Source organism: Lipotes vexillifer, unplaced genomic scaffold (genome assembly GCF_000442215.2).
Source record: "Lipotes vexillifer unplaced genomic scaffold, Lipotes_vexillifer_v1.1 scaffold567, whole genome shotgun sequence".
NCBI lineage: Eukaryota > Metazoa > Chordata > Mammalia > Artiodactyla > Lipotidae > Lipotes > Lipotes vexillifer.
In genome coordinates, this window is record NW_006776652.1 from 1,784,262 (window position 1) to 1,808,308 (window position 24,047).

At 36.9% G+C, this 24,047-nt stretch overlaps 1 protein-coding gene across 3 annotated transcripts in view; it reads left to right on the forward strand.

Annotated features, from left to right (window-relative positions):
- PPP3CC (protein phosphatase 3 catalytic subunit gamma) overlaps positions 1-24,047 on the forward strand; it is a 90,780-nt gene that overhangs the window by 60,637 nt on the left and 6,096 nt on the right. For 2 of the 3 annotated variants that reach the window (XM_007450579.1, XM_007450580.1), the window contains 8 exons: positions 1,330-1,475; positions 3,288-3,427; positions 6,180-6,257; positions 6,492-6,586; positions 10,266-10,391; positions 11,129-11,200; positions 20,946-21,027; positions 21,648-21,745. In XM_007450579.1, coding sequence (XP_007450641.1) covers positions 1,330-1,475; positions 3,288-3,427; positions 6,180-6,257; positions 6,492-6,586; positions 10,266-10,391; positions 11,129-11,200; positions 20,946-21,027; positions 21,648-21,745 — 837 coding nt within the window. Of the gene's footprint in view, positions 1-1,329; positions 1,476-3,287; positions 3,428-6,179; positions 6,258-6,491; positions 6,587-10,265; positions 10,392-11,128; positions 11,201-19,995; positions 20,023-20,945; positions 21,028-21,647; positions 21,746-24,047 lie in introns of all 3 variants that reach the window. The other variant, XM_007450578.1, reaches the window with a different exon arrangement.

Genomic DNA, 24,047 nt, shown 5'->3' on the forward strand with positions numbered 1-24,047 from the left:
TGCTACCCATGTACTGCACTCTGGCCCAAATCTGGACACATCATCCTTCACATTATTCCCCAAAGCCTTGCCAAGACCAGGCTCTGATACTTGAACATGTCTTTTCTAAAAGCATGGAGATTACAAGAAGAAAATAAACACAGAAATAATTACCAACTAGATAATCTGACTCACTTGCTATAGTGTTGTTCTCTGGGGCTTGTAGGCTTTGTCTCATCTTCACAGAATCTTGGAAGAGAAGGAGCTTACAGTTCTGTAGGGCTGCCTGCCTGTATAACTTGTGGCCGTCTCCACCAGTATGCACCTCCTAGCATATTGGCTTTTTGAACCCAAGGCCAAAGAAGAAAACAATCCCTTTCTCTTTAAACTAAAGCCATCTGCCAACTACTATTTCATGACCTGTTCTTTTTAGATAATTGTGGAAGCCAACCCACTGTCTGCCCACTGGAGTGTTTTTTTGTTCTGTAGCCTCAAAATGACAACCACATCAAAATACAGTTCACTGAGATGAACATTTTTACGTAAAATAAAATCAGGACATAATTTGCTTGAAGACCTTAAAAATCATGAGCAAAATTATTATTGGCATTTTATTGATGACGCCTAAAACTTCAGTTTCTATTTATATATCTTCAGTACCACCAGGAAGTCTTTTTAGACCCAATTCAGACTCACGAGAGACCATGGGGCATACATGGCGTCCATCCTAGAAGAGTACAGTTCAGGAAGGGCAGCATCAGGCATCCCTTTTCATGGAGTAGTCATCATAGAAGTACATGCCGCAGTCTGGAGCTTTTCTGCCTTTTGCCTCCCTTTCTCCCACCCTCTCCTAGTCACAGCTCAGGTGCAAGGAAACAGTATCCACATTGGGCAGATTAGGGAGCCACCCTGGCTTAGAAGCCTCATGCATCACAAGTGCCAGGATCTCTTGTAAAAGCTTTATTGGCATAGCTTCCAGGATCCCACGAGGGACATACCTTATGAGTCACTGCACTCAGAGAAGCCCAAAGCTATAGCTTCCGCCAGGTAATTGGGTAATTTTTACCATAAGAAATGTTGCCTAATAACACAGCTGATTACATTCACCTTATCGGGTTTCCAGGACAGCAGAGCTAGAAAGTTAATCCAAGGTCACACTTGTAGAAAAAGAGGGAGATTTTGTTTGCCCTTTATCCACAACTTTTCAGAAATATCTGTACAAAGATGATTGTGTTTTCAAATTTGCCTGTAACAAATGGCTTTGGAGTAGCTTCATAATCAACTGGCATATATCCTTTTTCATGTATGATAAATTTTAACTCTCTTCCTTTGTTTTTCCTTTTTTGATAGGTCGAATCAAATATTCTGAACAGGTGTATGATGCGTGTATGGAAACATTTGACTGTCTTCCTCTTGCTGCCCTCTTAAACCAGCAGTTTCTGTGTGTACATGGAGGAATGTCACCTGAAATTACTTGTTTAGATGACATTCGGAAAGTAAGTAATCTTTCATTAGTCTCATGGAGTAAATATGCTTTTAATTTTGTTTTTTATTACAGTCAACTAATATGTCTTTATTGCTGAAAAATTTTAAATACAGTTAATTAAAAGTAAGAAAATGGAAATCACCTGTGATCTTGTCATTGGGCAATAACTACTGTTAACATTTTCCTATATATCTTCCAGAAAATGTCTAATTTTTTAAAATAAATTTATTTATTTTATTTATTAATTTTTGGCTGCATTGGGTCTTCGTTGCTGCACACAGGCTTTCTCCAGTTGCAGCGAGCGGGGGCCACTCCTCATTGCAGTGCGCAGGCTTCTCATTGCAGTGGCTTCTCTTGTTGCGGAGCACGGGCTCTAGGCATGCAGGCTTCAGTAGTTGTGGCATGCAGGCTCAGTAGTTGTGGCTTGTGGGCTCTAGAGTGCAGGCTCAGTAGTTATGGCTCACAGGCTTAGTTGCTCCCCAGCATGTGGGATTTTTCTGGAGCAGGGTTCGAACCCGTGTCCCGTGTCCCCTGCATTGGCAGGCAGATTCTTAACCACTGCTCCACCAGGGAAGCCCAGAAAATGTCTAATTTTTAACAAAGTCTTTGCTTTTACCATCTAGAAACATATTTTGAGTATAACCCTGAAACTTTAAATTACATAGCAATAGGAAGGAAGAAAGCCAGGGTTCTAATCCCTGTACTGCCATTAATTGTGTAACCTTTACCAAATCACTTAACCTCTTAGATTTTCTTCTCTGTAAAATGAGGACGTTGAAATGGATGGTCTGAGGACTCTCCCAGCTCTGAAATTCATTGACTTTGACATTTCAGATGATAGAGTTTAATTGCTACACTTGCCTTAGTTGGTAATTGTGATTTTCAGGATTGTGTATCTTCATGACTGAAAAAAGGTGATCAGTCTTTTTTCATTTATATTGTTCTACATCACCATCTTCTCTTCTGTACCTTGTATTCTCTTACCTCTCTTATATAGGTACTGAAACTAAAAAATTTTCTGTTTGTAAAACTTTCTTTGAATTAAAGTTACTGTCCTCAAGGTAAGAGGGTGTATGCCTGTATGCACAGCCTTTTCTGCTGCCGTGTTGTTATTAAATAAACAACATTTCTCTTTTACATAGTAAATCTTGAATTTTACAATTCTGAATCAATTGTATTAATATAAAGCTCCCCTTTCACTTAGTAGAGGTTCTCTTCTTGGCATTCAGTTATCCTAGTTACTTGTTTTCTCTTGGCTTTCATGCATTAACCAAAGCAGCAGTGACTAAAGGCTTGAGTTAATAACTTATGTTGAAATGCCTCCACTGAATAGAATGGAAAGGATGAAAGCCTTTTGCAAAATAAAACTAGCATTCTTTAAAATAAAGAAATCTCCATTGGAATGAGATAAACAATGAACAGAACCACTGCAAAACTCTTCCTGCTGTCGTGGTAACATTGGCTCACCTAGGTAATTGAAATAAACTTTATAGGGTCTTTCTAATAAATAGTATGTTTCTATAGTGATTGATTTCACATTCAAATTAAATGAGCACCGCTTTTAAGATTAGGATGTAAGGAGGTCCTTTTCTACTGTAGGGATAGGGATATTTATTAAAATTTAATACCAAAAACAAATAAAAATTGTATCTACATTTATTAAATGTTCATTTTCTTCCTAAAGGAAAATTCTTTAGGGGCTTACCGCCCACTCTCCTAATACATTCTTATGGGTGGAAAGGTGTTTTTTGACCCATACCATTTTCCAAAAGCTCTTTTGCTTTCATGATTTTTCTTCTTTTGGCTTTTATGTGTCTTCTAGTTAGACAGGTTTAAAGAACCTCCAGCCTTTGGGCCAGTGTGTGACCTGCTTTGGTCTGATCCCTCAGAGGATTATGGCAATGAAAAGACCTTGGAACACTATACCCACAACACGGTCCGAGGGTGCTCTTATTTTTACAGGTAAGCTAATCCTCAGTTAGAAAATTAGAAAAAGGAAATTGTAACATATTTTATCAAATTATTTTTAACTACATATTTTGTATCTTGAATTTGTGTTGCTCAGGGACTTCTATTTAATTTTTTGATTAATTGAAGGCAGAAAACTCTGTTTTGTTTTTTATATTTTACTAGGTATTATGCCCTAATAAGTGTAATATACTGAACACGACTGAATAGAACATCTTGCAGTGCTTAAATATTGTTGTCTGACTCTAAATGATCTAGATTATTTGTTCCCAAACATCATCTATTGACTTTTTTAAAAATAAAGATTTCTTGGCTCTTTCCTCAGAGATTCTGATTCAGTAAGCCTGAGACAAGGGAATCCTGTTATTTTTTTAAAAAGCTCTCCAGCTTTTGGAACCACCGGTATTGGCAAAGATATAAAAAGAACAGGACATTGTGAACTAAGCCCAGGACATTTCCTGGAAGTTGGTTGTTGTCTTAAATCTCATATGTGAGGTTTCATTGTGCTTTGCCACTCCAAACTAGGGAGATTCAGGGAACTTTGAAGCCTGAATTTTTTAAAATTCGCAATATTTTATTCTGATAAATAATACCTGTATTTAGTACCCTGAAAAATCTTTGATAATCGCCTAAGATATTGCATTCATTAAATAAAATCCTGCACACAAAAGGAAGCCTCAGTTTTGCCATAGTTTTAACATTCTTCTAAGTAAACTTTTTTCATTCCATTCTGCCAACTTTAGCAGTGACTAATATGATGAAGTCATTTAAATTTTACTTCTCTTTACATTGCTTAAAATAAGGAACATAAAACTTTTTTATTTTTAGCACATTATAAATTGGTACAATTTCTATGGCAGTGAGCTTGACAACATCTCCCAATTATAAATGGCCATGGCTTTTGTTCCAGAATTTCTACTTCTAAAATGTAATCCTGTGGCTATACAGTCAGTCCTCATTATTCACGAATTCTGATTTGCAAATTTGCCTACTTGCTAAGACTTATTTGTAACCCTGGAATCAATACTCAGAATACTTCCAGTCATTCACAGACATTCAAGTGTACAGAGCAACGGAAAATTTGAGACACCCTGTGCATGTTCCGGCTGAGGTTGAACGTGCAGCTGCTCTGCCTCTTGTTTCAGCTCTCATACTGTAAGCAAGTATTATTTTTGTGGTCTATTTAGTGAAACATTTCCCACATTTTTTGTTGGTGTTTTGCTGTTTAAAATGGCCCCAAGCATACTGCTGAAGTGCTATCTAGTGTTCCTATGTGCAAGAAGGCTGTGACGTGTTATATAAGCTCCATCAGGAATGAGTTATGGCACTGTTGGCCATGAGTCCCATGTTAATGAATCAACAATATACATTAAATAAGGTGACTTTACACAGAAGCACACATAAAACAAGGTTATGTGTTGATTAGTTGACGAAAACGTTGTGACCAGAGGCTCACAGAACCATAACCCTGTATTTCCCCTAGGAGCAGTCGTTCAGTATTCACTAACTCAGTTTTTGCAGCAACTTTATAGAACACAGCTACTGCAAATGATAGGAATCAACTGTACTTGAAAACGTGTAAAATGCATGTACAAGTTTTTCATTGTTGCATTATTTATGATGATGATTTTAAACAACCTAAATGTTCAATAGGAGACTAGGTAAATAAATGCTTGTACATCCAGACAATGGAATGTACCAGACAATGCAATGAGGCTGTTTTTTAAAAATGAAAAAAAGAAAACAAATCCTTTACATACTGATTGGAATAATCACTGGTGTAAAGTGGGAAAAAAAGACATAGTAAAAAGCTATGTGTACCGTCTGATGACATTTCTAAAAGGGGGGGTGTGCATATGTGTGTGCATAATTGCTTGAAATTGAATATGGTATCTCTGAAAGGGCACTCAAAGAAACCAAGAACATTGGTTGCTTCCAGGGTAGCTGGAAGATAGAGGTAAGATGGAGGGAGACATTTCACTGTATAACTTTTTATATCTTTTAATTTTATGCCATGTGAATGTGCAGCCTATTTTAAAACTTATTTTTTTCTAATGAACATAATAAGAAACAAAGGTTAAACATAAATTAAATAATTAGCACTTGGATAATTCCAGGATAATTTTGTATTCTCCAGTTCTTCGTATCAAACATTTGCCATGCAGAAAGGTACTAGTGCTAAAAGAATATGATGCAAATATCAGGAGAGATGCAAATATCATACCTTTCATTTGAATAAGGTTGGATACAGTATTTGTATTTGCTCCTGAAATATTCCTGCATAATATCATCTTGATATTGATATTACCTGTGAAGCTATAAGTAGGTTCTTTAACTTTTCTAACAGTTTGACAATTTGAAAATTGTGTGTTCAGTTTTTAGCACCTACTACACACACACACACACACACACACACTGCTGTGATACTTTTTTTTATATCAAGATACCAAGAAAAGTTTTGGTGTTGTATTATTATTGTGTGGGTTAAGAAAAAAAAAAAGGTGGGGGAACTCTGCTTCTGTCCTAGGGTTGTCTGTTATCTGTGTCCTTGATCTGGAATGAGGAATATCAGTGACATGGAAAAACGAGAGTGATGATTGCTAAGCTATTAATAAAAGTTCAGTGGTAATGAAAACCTATAATTTTGAAACAAATTCAACTCATTTCATCTTGACTTTTCCCCTTTCTCCTATTAAAAAAACAAGTGTTTTAATTCTGGATTTGTGTTTTCTATTTTCTTTTCCAGTTACCCTGCAGTTTGTGAATTTTTGCAGAACAATAATCTGTTATCAATAATCAGAGCCCATGAAGCCCAAGATGCTGGGTAAGTTATATTAAAACTGTACCATGACTTCCCTGGTGGTCCAGTGGTTAAGACTCCACGTTCCACTGCAGGGGGGCATGGGTTCAATCCCTGGTCAGGGAAGTAAGATCCTGCTTGTGGTGTGGCGTGGCCAAAACCAAAAACAAACAGAAAAAAACAACCAACTGTACCAAACAGCACTACAGATTTTTTGCCTTTAACATCAAGACAGACGGGCTGTCATTTCTCTTCCAGGTATCGAATGTACAGGAAGAGCCAAACGACAGGCTTTCCATCACTCATTACTATTTTCTCTGCCCCCAATTACCTAGATGTCTATAACAATAAAGGTAAAGGAGACCAGCAATATTTGAGTTTGAATTTGTGAGTGAGTATATGTGAGCTCTAGTTTAATATGTATGTGCATAGGTAATTTTCTGAATATATATAAATTTTAAATAAGAAAAAAAAGGGTCTTAATTGAAACAAAGGTCAAGAAACTTAGAATTTAGGCTTCTGCTTGGTTTTCATCTCCTAAGGATTATTGGGCTCTTTGTGAGTATAAATAATGATTACAATAGGTGTGATTTGTACTACTGAATCAAAATGTAAGAAGAATAAATTACTTCAGATTCAGGTTAGAACAGTCAGCATAAATTATTGGTTTTGGTGAATTTAATTTATTTATAACAGTACTACCTCAATAAAATGTCACTGTTTAGTGTTTTAATGTCTGTCCCTTAAGCTGTTTTTGCTCTTAAGAAATAATACTGTTAGAATGAATACTCTACAAAAAGTCAGAAAAATCTTCATTTTAGTCCAAGCCCTGCCAGAAACTAATAGTGTGACTTTAGGTAAGTCATATAATCTTTCTTAACCTCAGTTTCCCATATAAAAAAGATAATTGGATATACACATGCCTTTTGATCCAGAAATTCTACTTCTAAGACTTTTAGTCTATTTTAGTCATTTTTTTAAATTTAACTTTTATGATTCCTAGTTCATAAGTTTTGTATCAGGGCAGTGGTCTACTTAAAAGCCTTCTCTGTAACATGCCTCTGTAACTATTTTGTTGTATGACTATAAAATAATAGAACTTTTAAACAAACATGCCAGAACAAATATATCCAAGTGAGTATTGTCCCTTCAAGGTAGTTACCTTGGGAGGTTATACACTTATTCCAACAATGCTGCCCATTGTTCAAACATTTTTGGAACTCCTCTTTTGGCATTGCCTTCAGAGTCTGCGACACATTCTTTTGATTATCCTCAATGATGGGAAATCATCGTCCTTTGAGGGTGGATTTGATTTTTGGAACAGCCAAAAGTCATTCGGAGTCAAGACTGATGAATAAGGTGAGTGATCAAGCTAGACGATACCATTTGGGGTCAGGAACAAGGTATGATCATAAGGTAATGAGACTGGTTTTTCTTGTGTTGCTTATAAAATGGCTCTGGAGGCAATTCCAAAAGAGGAGTTCCAGAAACGTTTTGAGTGATGGCAGCATCTTTGGATTAAATATACGGTAAGGCAGCAAGGTATATTGATAAGAGCACCGAGCTAGGAGTCAGAAATCCTAGTCTAGTCCTGCTTCACTTTTAAATTCACAGTTAATGAGATACTTAACTTCTCTGAGCCTCAGTTTGTCCTTAAAATAACTGTGATATAGGCTTGTTGGAGATAAGTTGGAATAATCAAAATGAATATTAAAAGCATTGGTCAAACTATAAATTGCTCTACTACTATAACATTCTACTGTTATTGTGTCTGGTGTGATTACAGCAAAGGACCACACTCATCTGATATATAAGGTCTGGTGTGTTTGTCGTTGGTGGTTTCTTAAGTCTCATTACTTTATAGTCATATCTTGTATATGCAGTTTGGGAGAGAAGTTTAAAAGAGGTCCACAATATATTTACTGCTTCCTCTATTTCAGAGTAGACTATGAAATGGCACATCTCATTTCAATCTGTTTTGGAACAGTTATCTCTGAATGTCCTTAGTGACTTGCTGTCCATTTTGGAAAGACATTTCTTTGACTTAAATTCTCTTCCAGTCTTATATTTCTTTTTGCTACTCGTCAATCTTTCCTGAGTCTTAGCTATCCTATAATACTCTGCTTCTCCCTAACTCCATTCTTTCTTATTTCCTTTTTCCTAATATTTCCAATACATTAGAGACTTAGTTTTTGTTCTCGTTTCCTCCCTTATGAATGGTATGTGCCACTTATGTTGTCAAACTTCCTCAAGGACAGTGTCCCTAGTTCTCTTATCTATGATGAAGACTTTCCCTTCTTACTTCCTTTATTAACCTTACTATTAAAAGTATCTATTGAGGGAATTCCCTGGCAGTTCAGTGGTTAGGACTTGGCGCTTTCACTGCCAGGGGCCTGGGTTCAGTCCGTGGTCGGAGAACCAAGATCCTGCAAGCTGCACAGCGTTGGCCAAAAAAAAAAAAAGTGTCTGTTGATTGCCCAGTGGATTTATCAGTGTGCTAATCTGAAACATGTCATCTAAATCAGCAATCACTTTACTAGCTTACTAACTGCCAGTTCATTCTTTGCCATATTCTAATCTGGTCTTGTTCTTGATTATTCCTTTAGTAAACTGTTAAAGTCACAGTTGATTCTGAGTTTTTTGTTGGCTTTGACATAATTGGTAACATACTTTACCTTGAAACAATCTTATTTTCCTTGGTTGTTTCTTAACCTTTGGCCAGGGGGAGGGGGGCATGTGGCATCTAAAATAACCTCTGGTGGTACTCAGTTGTTCACCATACAAGTACCTCTTTTCTTGAAAAAGGCAACTCTATCCCCCTTTCTTTCTTCTCTTTCTTTTACTGTTGTTTTTCTTTCTTGTACATTCTTTAGTCTTATTGGTACCAACAGGCATTTCTTAGTTCCACAGGTTACATGAAAGACCTTTAAGTCATGATTTTTAAACATCTCTATTTTTGTGTCCACCTCCCACCTCTTTTTCTTGTGTAGATTGAGGGAGTTGTTGAATATTTACATATTCATCTAACCTAAGTAAAATACATATACTTGAAAATAATGGGACATGTACATTGTAACCAGTATTAGAAGCTTCTTAAAAGCTGAAAATCCTATTTTCATATATTTTCTTTATAATCTATGGTGTACATTTTAAACATCCAGTGACTTTAATTTTGAGAATACTAGGCTATCCTGCAATTATCAAAGAGACAGGAATCAGGAGATGACCTATAACTGTCATTTCTAGAGAACTATTATACCCTATTCTATTTATGATCATAGTAAGAATAATTAAGAGAATAATGCAAACCACATTGCATTGCTGGTGATGAAAACTAAGGGATTGGATTTTAAGAAGTTTTAAATATAAAGAAAATCAGTTTGGTACCAAAAAATATATATGAACTGGTAAATATTAAACATTTATAGAGTGTGAGCAATATACTAACTGTGTATAGGAGAGACGGGCATTTTTTTCTTCACATACTGTATGCAGAGATGATTTAATCTACTTTGAACCTTATTAAATTGCTCCAAGTTTACCATCTATCTGTATCCCCCACTATGAATTAATAACTGCTATGTTATAAACTCCTAAAAAGTTTATAAAATCTTTGGCTCTGGCTAATGACTAGGAAAACAGGCTGTGTTCATTTAATGAGAAATGTTTGCCCTCAGAGGAAAGTTGTAATTGTAACCACTTGGCCTATAAAGGGAAATTATGATGAAATTTTTCTCATGTGGAATCTGAGATTTCTATAGATAGTTACTGTGCAAGACCCTTTGAATTTTCAGAGCTTAGTTTCTTTTGTACTTTTATTATATATAAGAGCTCTTCAGGTAACTTTGTTTCTTGGGATAATTCTTAAAAGAATGCACTATATAACATGCTTTAAGATTTTCCATCTGTGTTGAATTTATAAATGGAAAGTAAGTTCTTGAATTCTGTGTAATAGGTACACAGCTGTACAAAGTGTACCAGTTGCCATGTCATATTCCTCTGTGCCAGACTTTCCTCCTTTTTCCTTTTTAGCTGCTGTGTTAAAATATGAAAACAATGTCATGAATATCAGGCAGTTTAACTGTTCTCCACACCCATACTGGCTTCCAAACTTTATGGATGTTTTCACGTGGTCTTTGCCTTTTGTTGGGGAAAAAGGTAAGAGAACTAAAGCATCTGGACCATCAATTGTCCTAACTAGTGACTGAGCACCCTTATATTTGCATGAGTCCCTGATGGTTCAGAAATGTTTTTCTTAAAGTTATCAGAAATGTTTTCTATTTTCATTGTTCTCTACAAAGATTTTTAAGTGGCACTTAATTGATTTTTAAACTGTAATTCTAGTTGATTATGCTTTTCTTATTCTAAATATCAATTTAAAATAGCTGTCGTCCTATAATCAAGATGTTAAAATAACATAAGTAACAATAAAATAACCATTCCTTCAGTGATTTCTGCAGTGATAAAGAGATTTAAATAGGAATTATTTTTCTCGGAATTTTATTTGTACACCTATACAAATAAGCTATGCAAATATATAAGCCTGTTGTACGTTGGCCTGGTGGCTTAACTTCTTTGTAAAATGGGAGGAAATCCTTTCATATGTATATCAGTGAAGAAAAGGCTCTGGCAGCAGTCTAATGAAATCAAGTCGTAGCTATGCAATGGAATCTTCAAAGACTCCATACTTTAACTGGAGCAAGTAATCTCCCCCAAATCTATATAAACTTGAAGGTCTGCATTTAATGCTGTTCCTTACAGCTACTCTGAATAGCAAAATTATAAATCATTTTTATCTATGTTTATTTAACATGCATGTTTATATATCCACATCATTTTAGAGAAAGTACCTTATTAATTATATAAATTTTGGGTTATTTTGTCTTATCATCTAGTGACAGAGATGCTGGTTAACATTCTCAACATATGCTCTGATGATGAATTGATTTCCGATGATGAAATTGAAGGTAAACTTGCCTTTTCCTCCTTTGAATCAGAAACGAAGAAGTTTGGGTTTTGGTTTTAGTTTGTTGTGAATAATTTTCTTTGTCTAATTAAAAAAAGAATTCTGCTCATTGTAGAAAAAATAAAATTTGAAAAATACAGGAAACCATAAATAAGAAAAAAAAGTCACCCATAATCCTACCATAATCCTACCATCTCATAGATATCCACATCTTGATATAAATACTGTATTAGTGTCTTTTTTTCCTCTTTTTTCTTTTAAACAAAAGTGAAGTCATGTGATAGTTTCACAAACATTTCCTGGGTTTTTTGTAGACTACTTTTTAATGCTTACATAGTTATCCATGTCAGTCATTCTTTGTTTTATCCAATCCCCTGCTGTTGGATATTGGATTTTTTCCAAATTTTCTTTTAAAACCCCCCAGTTTTGAAAATTTTTATAGATAAATCTTTACCTGTTCTGTTCAACAGCCAATGATTATTATATGCCTTATATGTGCCAACAATTGTATAGGTCCTAAGCTCTCAAAAAGCTTATATTCTGGTGGTGGGAAAACAAACAAACAATGCATATGAGTCAAATATTGATATGTGGTATGAAAGAAAGGAAAACAATACTAGGAAATGAAAATTAACACTTTCTTCATTATTTCCATAGGATAAATTTCTAGAAATTGAAAATTTGTGTCAATTAGTACTTAACAGTTTTAAATTGGATACAGGTGACCTAGAAAAGCTATAGCAGTTTACATTTTGTGTATGTGATACATAGTTCACAGTGTTCTCTCCAATACTATTTATTATAATTTTTATAGTCTGCTGTTTTTTTTAACTTAAATATTTATTTTTATGATGACTAATGAAGTTTTTTTCTTGTATTTATTGACCACCTTTATTTCTTTTTATGAGTTGTCAATTCATTTATTTTGCCCACTTTTCTACTGTTATGTGCATGTTTGTTTGTTTTTCTTCTTCTTGGCCTGTGAGCGATATTTATATAGTTACATTTTGTTATATACATAGCCAAGTATTTTTTCCCTAATATGTTTCAGGAGGTTTGATTTTAAAGATAGATCCTAACTTATCTGAGAATGCAGAAGATTCTGGAGAGATGGTAGCACCTTAGCACAAACCTCTGACCGTCTCATTCTCCCCAAGCTTATGCTAAGGTGATTCACTCAGCTGTTAGGATGAGCTATGTACATAGTGGAGAAAGCCTAGCTTACTTTGAGAATATAGACGAGAGTCCTATACATACTTAGGCTTCAGATTCCACATTGAAGGTGCAGAGCAGACGGAGCATAGCTTGTGTTTACCTTTATGAATGGGATAGGAGATCACTGCAGGGAACCAGGTCTTGAGAAAATAGTGCAGCCAAGTGAAAATTAAAACAAAGAATTTAAGTTAGGAAAGGATGAAATATGTAAGAAATACATCTAGTTAATTTTATATTTAAATCTAAGTGGAAATGGAAATTATTGTGAACTCTATTGTATGTATTAACTCTATTGTGTGTATGTATCCTTGATTATCATAAGGACATGCTTACTAAATTATGCCCAAAGTTATATATGGATATATTTATTGAAGTATCATCTGTAGTAGCAAAAGAGTCAAACAATCTAAATATCCCTCAGTGGAGAGCTGGGTGAATCAATCACAATATATCCATATGATAGATTCTCCACATGGAATATTATTTCCCTTCTGTAAGCCTCCTTTCTTCTCCCCTTCTCTTCTAGTTAGTTCCTATTCAGCTTATTGTTACTTCGTCATGGAGGATATTTCTGATCTCCCTGACTAGATCCAACACGCCTGTCATGCTCTCATATCAATGGTGCTAACTTCTTAGCATTTGATAGAGTTGCGATTTTACATTTATTTATACTGTTACAAGATTAATATATTAATGTATTTGATAAGTGACTTAATACTGTTAAGTCACTCAACAGTAAATTCCCTGAGTGCTGGGACAAAATTCGTTCTTGCTTACCATTATCACCTTAAAGCCCAGTATAGTTCAATGAGCATAGTAGGCAAATATTTGTGGTATGAAGTACAACTATTAAAAAAATAAAAGAATGGAGTAGAGCTGTTGGTGCTGATATGGAAAGTGTATTAGATGTTAAGTACAAACGTAAATGGATAGAATCCTCTTATTCCCATTTTTTACAAGGTATGTGGGTATAAACTGACACAGGATTTTAAAACTTTTCTTCTGAAAGGAAATGAAGAATAACCTTTAGGTTAAGCTGGTGAATTGAACACACTTCTAATTCCATTCCTTCCTGAAACCACACTAAAACTACAGTACAATTTTGGTTTTATCTAAGTGATATAAACTAAGGATTTTCACTTTAGTAATGCCAGACAGATAGTTTAAGTCAATCCTGACTCTTAAGACAACTAGAAAAGCTAGACAAAATATTTTAAAAAGTTGCTTCAAAGGCATTCAGAAAACTAAGAAAGTAATAAAGAATTACTAAGTAGAGATCTGGAGAAAGGCATAAATCCAGAGGTAAGACATTTGGTTACGTATGGGGCCAATTTTCTCCTAAAGGCATTCATGAATATCAAAAGAGGGGGCTGAGAGGTTGACCAGCCCTCTTGATAGAAGCTAAAGAAAGTTGGGGTTCATGACTTGCCATAGATGGATTGAGTGCCGGTAAGCTTCTGCTCATTGGTTTGGGACCCCCAAAGGTTGCATCTATGTAAGAGTAAGGGTGAACTGGAAATGGAATGCCCTGGAAGGGACTACAGCCTGTCTTCAAGTCATTTCAGCCTCTGAAATTTAAATAAGGTAGTCCCAAGCATCTGGCAAAAGGAAACCTCTTTAGACTAAGGTAGCATTATGTAGAACTTTAAACTACTGCAAACTGTCTTTCAAATATAATACATGGCTCACAACCAAAAATAACTAGGCATATGAGGAGACATAACAAAATGAATGAGAACCAGCAGAAAGAGCAAAAAATAAAAACAGACCCTCAGGTTCTCCAGACACTGGCTTTATCAGACCAAACTTTAAAATAACTATTCTAAAAAATAAAACGATGCTAACTGTTCAAGAACATAAAAGACTAGATTAAAAATTTTGGCAGAGAACTGTGAATTATAAAAAGGGATGCAGCAGAGTTGATAAAGCACAAAAAGAAAATTCTAGGAATGAAAAATAAAAAACACAGATGAATTAACAGCAGATTCAATAAAGCTAAACAAAGAATAAATGAACTAGAATATAGGTCAGAAGAAACAACCTGGAATAAATCACAAAGAGAAAAAATAAAATACCCCAAAAAGTATAAGTGACATGGAGGATACAGTGAATAGGTATCACCTGTGTGTTTGGAATCCTAGAGAAGAGAGAGAGAATGGGGTAGAACCAGTATTTGAAGAGATAATGGATTGAAATTTTTCTAAAACTGACAAGTTAAGCCACAGATTGAAGAAGTCCCCCAAACCAAAGCAGAATGAATACAAAGAAAACAATATCTAAGCACATCATAGTAAAAGTGCTTCAGGTGAAAGACAAAGAAAAAAAATCTTAAAGCAGCCAGGAAAAAAAAAATCGATTACTTTCAAAAGAGAACAGTTAAACTGACAGTAGATTCTCAATGGAAACAATGGAAGCAGGAAACCATGGAATGACATATTCAAAGTACTGAAAGATAATAATTGGTACATCTAGAATTCTATACCTGGCAGAAATACCCTTCAAAAATGAAGAAGAAATAAGCATTTTTCAGCTATTCTTCCCTTTAAAAAAGGTACTAAGAGAATTACCAGGAGACCCACACTAAATGAAATTCTAAAGAATATTATTCAAACAGAAGGAAAATACCAGACAGAAGCTTGGAGAGTCAGAAAGAAATAAAGAGTACAAATAGTAGAAAATATGTGGGTAAATCAAGTGAATTTAGACCTTATTAAACAATAATAATTTTTGTTGGATTTAAAAGACAATTAAAATATATGACCATAATAGTCGGCAGTGGGATAGAGTTAAAGTGTGTGAGGACGCTGTACTCTCTGGGGAGAGGAGAAAAGTACCTGTTAACATTATACTTTGATAAGTAAGAGATGCATGGTGTAAGAGTAATTTTCAAGAAAGGAGGGCTGGGCTTCCTTGGTGGCGCAGTGGTTGAGAGTCTGCCTGCCGATGCAGGGGACATGGGTTCGTGCCCCGGTCTGGGAAGATCCCACATGCCGTGGAGTAGCTGGGCCCGTGAGCCATGGCCGCTGAGCCTCCGTGTCCGGAGCCTGTGCTCCACAACGGGAGAGGCCACAACAGTGAGAGGCCCGCGTACCGCAAAAAAAAAAAAAAAAAGAACGGAGGGCTTTTTAAAAAGTATGTACCCTTTAAGTTATAGAAAAAATGGCATGATAAAAAAAATAACCTAGAAGGCAAGAAAGGAGGGAAGGTACCTATAACACTAGGACAAATAGAATAAATTATGTTGATAAATTTATCAGCAACTTCATTAAATGTAAATGAATAAAAGATTGTCAGGTAAGATTTTTTTTAAAACATTTTATGATGGTTTATAAGAGACATCTAAAACATAAAGATACAGAAAATTTGAAAGTAAAAGGAGAATAAATATATAGTCCAAATACTAACTAAAGAAAAGCTGTTGTAAATAGATTAATATTACGTGAAATAAATGCTAAAACAATAATAAGATGGGGAATTCCCTGGCGGCCCAGTAGTTAGGACTTCATGCTTTCACTGCTGAGGACGTGGGTTCAATCCCTGGTTGGGGAACTAAGATCCTGCATGCCACATGGAGCAGCCAAAAATTAAAATAAAATAAAATGAAATGAAGTGAAATGAATTACCCATGGGTCATATATCACAATGAAAATTTCAAAATATTTTGAACTGAATGAAAATAAAAAGCAGTACATATTAAAACTTGAGGGCAGGCAGTGCACCAGGCAGGCCTGGGTTTAGGGCTGGAACCAGAACCTCAGCAGATGTTCACTGGTTGACAGCAGAGGAGAGGAACCGAGTTATACTTGACCTTAAAGCAGCAGGATGGTCAGAATTAAGTGAGAGAGGTGCCATCTACAAGGAGTTCTCTTTCAAATACTGTAATCAGGCATCTGACTTTATGTCTCAAGTTATCCTACAAGCAGAGAAGATGAATCATCACCAGGATGGTTCAGTGTGTACAACAAGGTCCATATGCCCCTCACCTCACATGTCCTTGGGGGACTGACCAAAAGGGATGTGAAATTAGCCAAGTTTGTTGAAAAAGAAACTGTTTCTGTGTGATTTCTTCCAAATGTATGTAAAATTTTATACACATCTTAGCTGCAATGTATTTTGAGGGCAATTTACATGAAAAAATTAAGTTGTAAATTTAGTTCACCTTTATACCACATTTTGTAAAATCAGTGCTTAAATACAAAATGATATAAATTGAAAGAAAAAAATAGAACAACAAAACTTGAGGGATGCATCTAAAGCCATGCATAGAGGAAAATTTATAGCCTTAAATGCATAAATTGGAAAAGAAGAAAGGTGAAAAATCAAAATCTATCTCAGGAAGTTAAGGGAAAAAAATGGATAGCACATTAAACCTAAAGAAAGGAGGTGGAATGAAATAAAAAGTTAAGAGCAGCATAAGAAAACAGAAAATAAAATATAATATAGGGAATTCCCTGGTGGTCCAGTGGTTAGGACTCCACGCTTTCACAGCTGAGGGCCCAGATTCGATCCCTGGTCAGGGAACTAAGATCCCACAAGCTGTGCAGTGCAGCCCCCCAGAATAAATAAATAAATAAATATAGTGTAGAGGAGCAGTAAAACCAGAATGTACTCTTTTTTTTTTTTTTTTTTTGGTACGCGGGCCTCTCACTGTTGTGGCCTCTCCCGTTGCGGAGCACAGGCTCCAGACGCGCAGGCTCAGTGGCCATGGCTCACGGGCCCAGCCGCTCCGCGGCATGTGGGATCTTCCCAGACCGGGGCACGAACCCGCGTCCCCTGCATCGGCAGGCGGACTCTCAACAGCTGCACCACCAGGGAAGCCCCAGAATGTACTCTTTTTAAGAGACTAATAAAATTGATAAATCCATGGCAAGACTTATGAAGTAAAAAAGATAAGACAGAAATAACCAATGGGGCTTCCCTGGTGGCGCAGTGGTTGAGAGTCCGCCTGCATATGCAGGGGACATGGGTTTGTGCCCCGGTCCAGGAAGATGCCACATGCCACGGAGCGACTGGGCCCGTGAGCCATGGTCACTGAGCCTGCGTGTCGGGAGCCTGTGATCCGCAACGGGAGAGGCCTCAACAGTGAGAGGCCCGCGTACCGCAAAAAAAAAAAAAAAAAATTAGAACTTGTATTTATCAAAAGATTCTATTTAAAGAGTGTGAAGGGTCTTCCCTGGCAGTCCAGTGGTTAAGACTCTGTGCTTCCACTGCAGGGGGCATGGGTTCGATCCCTGGTCAGGAGACTTAAGATCCCGCATGTGGCGGGGTGGAAAAAAATAAATAAAATTAAATTTAAATTTAAAAAAAGAGTGTAAAAAGACAAGCTACAGAGTGGGAGAGGATATTTGCTACACAACCAAAAAGTGGCTCATGCAGAATATATAAAGAACTACAGATCAGTGAGATGAGACTTGAATGAGCACTTCACAAATGAGGATATCCAAATGGCCAGTAAAAATATGAAAAGTTATCCAGCCACATTAGTCATCATGAAAATGCAAATTAAAACCACAATGGATGATTCTACACACCTACCAAATTGGCTAAAAGTGAAGATGAATAGCATCAAGTGTTGGCCAGAATGTGTAGCAACAGGAATGCTCATATATTGAAGTGTAAATTGGTACATCCACTTTAGTAGATAATGCTAAACTGATATCCAGAATTGAACATATACATACCCTATAACTGAGCATTCTAATTATAGGAATGTACTTAAGAGAAATATGTGTAGCAAAGAGAAATGCACTGGAATATTCACAGCAGCTGAATTCAAAATAGCCAAAAATTGGAATCAGCCCAAATGACCACTGACAGAAGAAAGGATAAATAAGTTGTGGCATATTCATATAGTGGAATTGTATACAATAATGACAGTGAACTACAGGAACAGGGAAAACATGGATGCATCTTACAAACATAATGTTGAGCAAAAGAAGCCAGACACAAAAATACATTATTTGATTGTTCCAATTACATAAAATTAAAAAAAAATTAAAACTTGTACTTGTGGATACATGCTTAAATGATAAAACTATAAAGAAGAGCAAGAAAGTGATTTCAGTAGAAGTCAAGAGAATGATTTTCTTTGGGAAGAGGGAGACTCTAATTATTAGGAAGGGCCCAAGGTGGGGAATCTGGGGTGCTGGCAGGGTTCTGTTTATTGTCCTGACTGGTTATATGGCCATTTGCTTTTAATAAATCATTGAGTTATACATTTGTTTTGTGTACTTTTCTGTATGTTTATCATACTTCACAATAAAAGAGATTTTTACAAATTTATAAGCCTACAAAAATGTGGAGATGGGCTTCCCTGGTGGCGCAGTGGTTGAGAGCCCACCTGCCGATGCAGGGGACATGGGTTCGTACCCTGGTCCTGGAAGATCCCACATGCCACAGAGCGGCTGGGCCCGTGAGCCATGGCCGCTGAGCCTGCGCATCCGGAGCCTGTGTTCCGCAACGGGAGAGGCCCCAGCAGTGAGAGGCCTGCGTACCGCAAAAAAAAAAAAAAAAAAAATTGTGGAGATTAGATTTCTGTTTTTGGAAGCTGGAAAACAAATGAATTAGTATTACTGACTTGGCTGATTCAAGAAAGCTAAAGACCAGTTTAGTAATGGGGAATAGCGAGTTCCAGTACAGAATCCTCAAAAAGCAAAGGAATTGGTAGCCTACACCAGTTGCTAGAATTGGGGACCTTGAGTTGAGGGGAAGAGGGAGATGGGGGCTGAGCTTAAATGAGTAGGTAAAAGCTGTTTGAAAGGCTGCCTCTTCTCCAAGACTGGAGGCTAACCTCTAAAAAGTGTAAAGCAAAGAATTTCTGGACCAGGATACAACTGAGGGCATCGATACTTTGCCAAAAACAGGTGAATTATGTGACCATATGCAATCTCAGTACTGATACAGAGAATTCCCTAACAAAGACCCACCCTGGTCATTCTGTGTATTTAAAGCTCCAAGTCAGCAGCCCACCTACCAACTCTGAAAACTTTCTAGTCCCTCATTCTTAATGATGAGCAGGCACCAAGGATTATAGGACTCTTTGGAAAAGTCTCTAAGAGAGACAACAACAAAAACAGCAAAAAGCAACTCAAATGAACTTGAGATTCTGAAGAAAATATAAAACTTAAAAATGGAAAAACTGTAGTATCTCTAGAAAGATATGAGAAGATATTGAATCCATTATATAAAAACATGATGCTCTTATTAAGAGATTTGTAAGCTGTTCACTCTGTCCTTTGTTTTTATTCATTGTTTTCAGCATTATTTGTTCCACAAATAGTATCTTTTTCTTTGTCTAATTTTATTTTCATGATCTATGGGGATAGACCATTTTGAAAAATAATAGATGTGAATTAATGTAAAACTTTTAAGAAATAGAAACACTCCTGGCAAGAAATCTGTAATTTAATATTCTATCATGATACCAAGGATGTCTCTTCTGAGCTGATAAAGATAAAAGCCTGCTTCTCTCATTGCATTTCGCTTTGATTTTTTCTTTTCTCTCTTCCATGCAAACTTAAATTTCTCTTCCCATATTTCTATTTTCATCTCCTTGTTTCTTGGTGTCTCTTCTCCCTGAAGATCACTACATTGCAAGCTATCAGAAAGGTATCTGACCAAAATGTGCTATGAGCTTACTACTCGCTGTCTGTCCCACCACAATCTATTAATTAGACTTTTTTAGTTGTAGTTGAATAATTTCAGACAGGCCCTCCATCCTCCCTTTCTGTTTCAATGTATATGTTTTCTCTGAACCCTGCTGTATGATCCTGCAGGATATTTAGAACTGGGGGGCGAGGAAGGAGAGGCCACATTTCTTAGTTTCTGACGTTTGAATGCGGTCACCTGATGCATGCCTGGACATTGGCTTCTCATGTGTGAGCTGTTTCCTAAATCTTGGATGAGAAAAGGCCATAAAGTCTTAACAATAACTTTTTTGATGTTGCTTTATAAAACACCTTACCCATCATCATAATTTATACTGCACAGTTGTCTATGGTAGGAAATAACTCACCAGTTTGTGAGTAAGTGAGGATTATAAAATGAAAGCAGCTCTCACTAAGTTCAGGAGAGCTAGCTGTGTGTTGTGTTTACATGCAGAAGACAACTGCTCAAGTCATCACGTGCCATTTGGCAGGCCAAACCCTGCATCCTGAGGTGGCCCACAGCATTCTCAAAAGAGATCTTTGCTGTAGCAACTGTCTTTGTTTATATGTGTGTATTTCATTCTTCCCTGTGTTTTACATTCCAGAACCACAAATAAGTTCCTACCTCATAGATCCACTCAGTCTGTCTTTTTTGTGGCCCCTCCATTTTTTACATCATCTTTTTTTTCTCTCTTCTGGGTTGTTTTTTTTTTTTTCTCTTGCTCCTTACAACTTCCTGGGACTTTGGTTTGTTTAAACAAACTTAGGCCTTGATTTCTTTTTAAAAACAATTTCTTTAACTTAGAAAGACGCTTCATCCTGCATTTTTTAAAACTAACCTGTTAACATATTCCTTTAACTTACTTATTCTTTGTATTCTCTAAGGAGGCACTACAGTTCGAAAGGAGATCATCAAGAATAAAATCAGAGCCATTGGGAAGATGGCACGGGTCTTTTCAATTCTTCGGTAAGGATAACTGTCATTACACTGTGGGATAAAAGGATTTTGAGAGTAATTTAGAAGTTGATTTCAGAACAGTTTTTTTAGAATTGGAGTTTGGTATTAGAACTGTTGGTCTTTGGGTTGAGTACAGTTTGAATCAGACCTGCATGTTAAAGTGCCTAGAAATGCCTGGCAAACATTTATTTGGTATGAGCTTAGATACAGTGCAGTGAGTGCAGTGATTTAGTATGGATTCTGGAGCCAGAATGCCTGTGTTCAGATCCTGGCTCTACATCTTCTCAGCTGTGTGATCTTGTGCCTCATTTTCCTGGTCTGTAAAAGAGTGATAATAGCAGATCTGCCTTACAACGTTCTTTGGAGGATTATATGGGGTAATATATGGAAAACATTAGAACAGCACCTGATTATTAAATGGCTTTAATTGAAAACAAGACCTGGCTAATTGTTGTTAATTGGAATATTTATAGAAAACATCCCTTTCTTTGGGTCAGGGAAGGGGTAGGGAGAAGGAGAACCTATCCTCCATCTCTGCACATCTTTTCTTAACTTCTTTCAAGTATCTTTGTAGGTACTGAGTGGTAGACACCCTATCATTAACCCTGGGCTTTGATCTTCCTTTGCAGGGAAGAGAGTGAGAGTGTGCTGACTCTCAAGGGCCTGACTCCTACAGGTACACTCCCTTTGGGTGTACTCTCAGGAGGAAAGCAGACTATTGAGACAGGTGAGTATGAGAAATGCTCCTTTCATGGAAGGTGTGCTCCCATTACCTAGCAGTAGATGTCAAATTGAAACTTAGGGCTTCTTTCAATAAATGGTACTAAAGCAATTGGATATCTATCTCTGGGGGAAAATGGATCTCCATACACAAAAACTAAATCAAAATGAATTATAACTTAAATGTAAAATCTAAAACAGTAAAACTCCCGGAGGAAAGTATGGAAACTAGGCATTGGGGTAGATAAAGCGTCCTTAAATATGACACAAAAAATGCTAACCTTAAAAGAAAAATTGCATAAATGACTTTCATGAAAATTAAGAATGTGTATTCACAGAAATTCATGATTAAGAAAGGAAAAAGACAAACCATAAACTGGGAGAAGATTTTTGCAGTACATATGTCTGACTAAGGACTTATATTCAGAGTCTATAAAGAACTTCAACTCAGGGACTTCCTGGTGGTCCAGTGGTTAAGACTCCATGCTTCCATCACAAGGGGCATGGGTTCGATCCTTGGTCAGGGAGCTAAGATCCCACATGCCGCACCCCATGGCAAAAAAAAAAAAAAAGTGCAACTCAATAAGAAAAACACAAAACAACCAAATTTTTTTAATGGTCAAAAGATTTTAACAGACACTTCACAAAAGAGGGTATTAAAATGGCCAAAAAGCATATGAAAAGGGGCTTAAAATAGTTACTCATCTGGGAAATGGATATAAAACCACAGTGAGATACCACTACATATACTCTAGAATGGCTAAAATTTATAAGTGTGACAATACCAAGTGTTGATAAGTTTGTGGAGAACTAAAACTAGATACATTGCTGGTGGGTTTGTAAATTGGTTCAACCACTTTGGAAAACTGTTGGGCAATAAAGCAAAACATATGTCTACCCTACAACCCAGCAAATCCATGCCTGTTTTTTTCTTATTTATTTTATTTTATTTTTGGCTGCATTGGGTTTTCATCGCTGCGCGCGGGCTTTCTCTAGTTGCGGCGAGCAGGGACTACTCTTCCTTCCAGTGCACGGGCTTCTCATTGCAGTGGCTTCTCTTGTTGTGGAGCACGGGCTCTAGACACGCGGGCTCAGTAGTTGTGGCTCACAGGCCCAGTTGCTCCGTGGCATGTGGGATCTTCCCAGACCAGGGCTCGAGCCCATGTCTCCTGCATTGGCAGACAGATTCTTAACCACTGCGCCACCAGGGAAGCCCCCATGCCTGGTTTCTGTCGAAGAGAAATTAGTGTATATGTCCACTGAAGGATGTGCATGAGAATGCTCACCTTAGCTTTACTCATAATAGTCCAAAATGGGAAGCAACCAAATGTCCATCAATAGTAGAATAGATAAATTGTGTTATATTTATACAATGGAATTTACTCAGCAATAAAAAATAACATTATGAATACATGCAAAAACGTGGTTGAATCTCACAGACATTGTGGTAAACTAAAAAAGCTACACCGAAAAGAGCACAGACTGTCTGATTTATATGATGTGCAAGAACAAGCAGACTAACATTTCTGGGTGGGATCAAAGTGAGGCGGCAGGGAAGCAACCGTGGCGTATATGGGCCTCACGGTGCCTCTCATCATGATGAGCGTGTTCTGGGGCTTCGTCAGCTTCTTAGAGCCCTGGTTCATCCCTGAGGGTCCCAGCTGGGAGTTATCATCACCTGGTTGGTGACCTGTTCAGTTTGCTGTTATATCTAGTCATGAAGAGATGTTAAATCACCTCCATACCTAGACCACCTTCCTTGACTTGCCTATTTTGGCCATCAGCTTCCTTAAACATTCACAGCACATTTGAACATCTTATTCTACAATGCAGTATTTTTTTTCCCATCACCTTTTTTATACTTTGATGAATTACGTACCTACTTAAACTGTGCAGGCTCCATAAAATGTCTGTGCACTCCTCTGAGATAGAAAATGCTGTTCTTCTGAGAAATATATGACTCTCTCTTTGGAACCTGTGGATTTGAAGGCGGCTCCTGCCTGCTCACTACATGGGAATCAGCAAAGTGTTTAAGAGCTGTTACAAAACAGGAAGACTTCAGTGGGGCGGTCAATAAGAGAACATGTTCAGAGGGAAGATCTGTCCCACCAGAATTATGCCAAAGTATATTTTTAGGATGAATTTATTTCTGCTATCTTTTGGAATAAATTATTTTTCTGTTTACTGGGACTTCCCTGGTGGCACAGTGGTTAAAAATCCACCTGTCAATGCAGGGGGCATGGTTTCAAGCCTGGTCTAGGAAGATCCCCCCATGCAGTGGAGCAGCTAAGCCCGTGAGCTACAGCTGC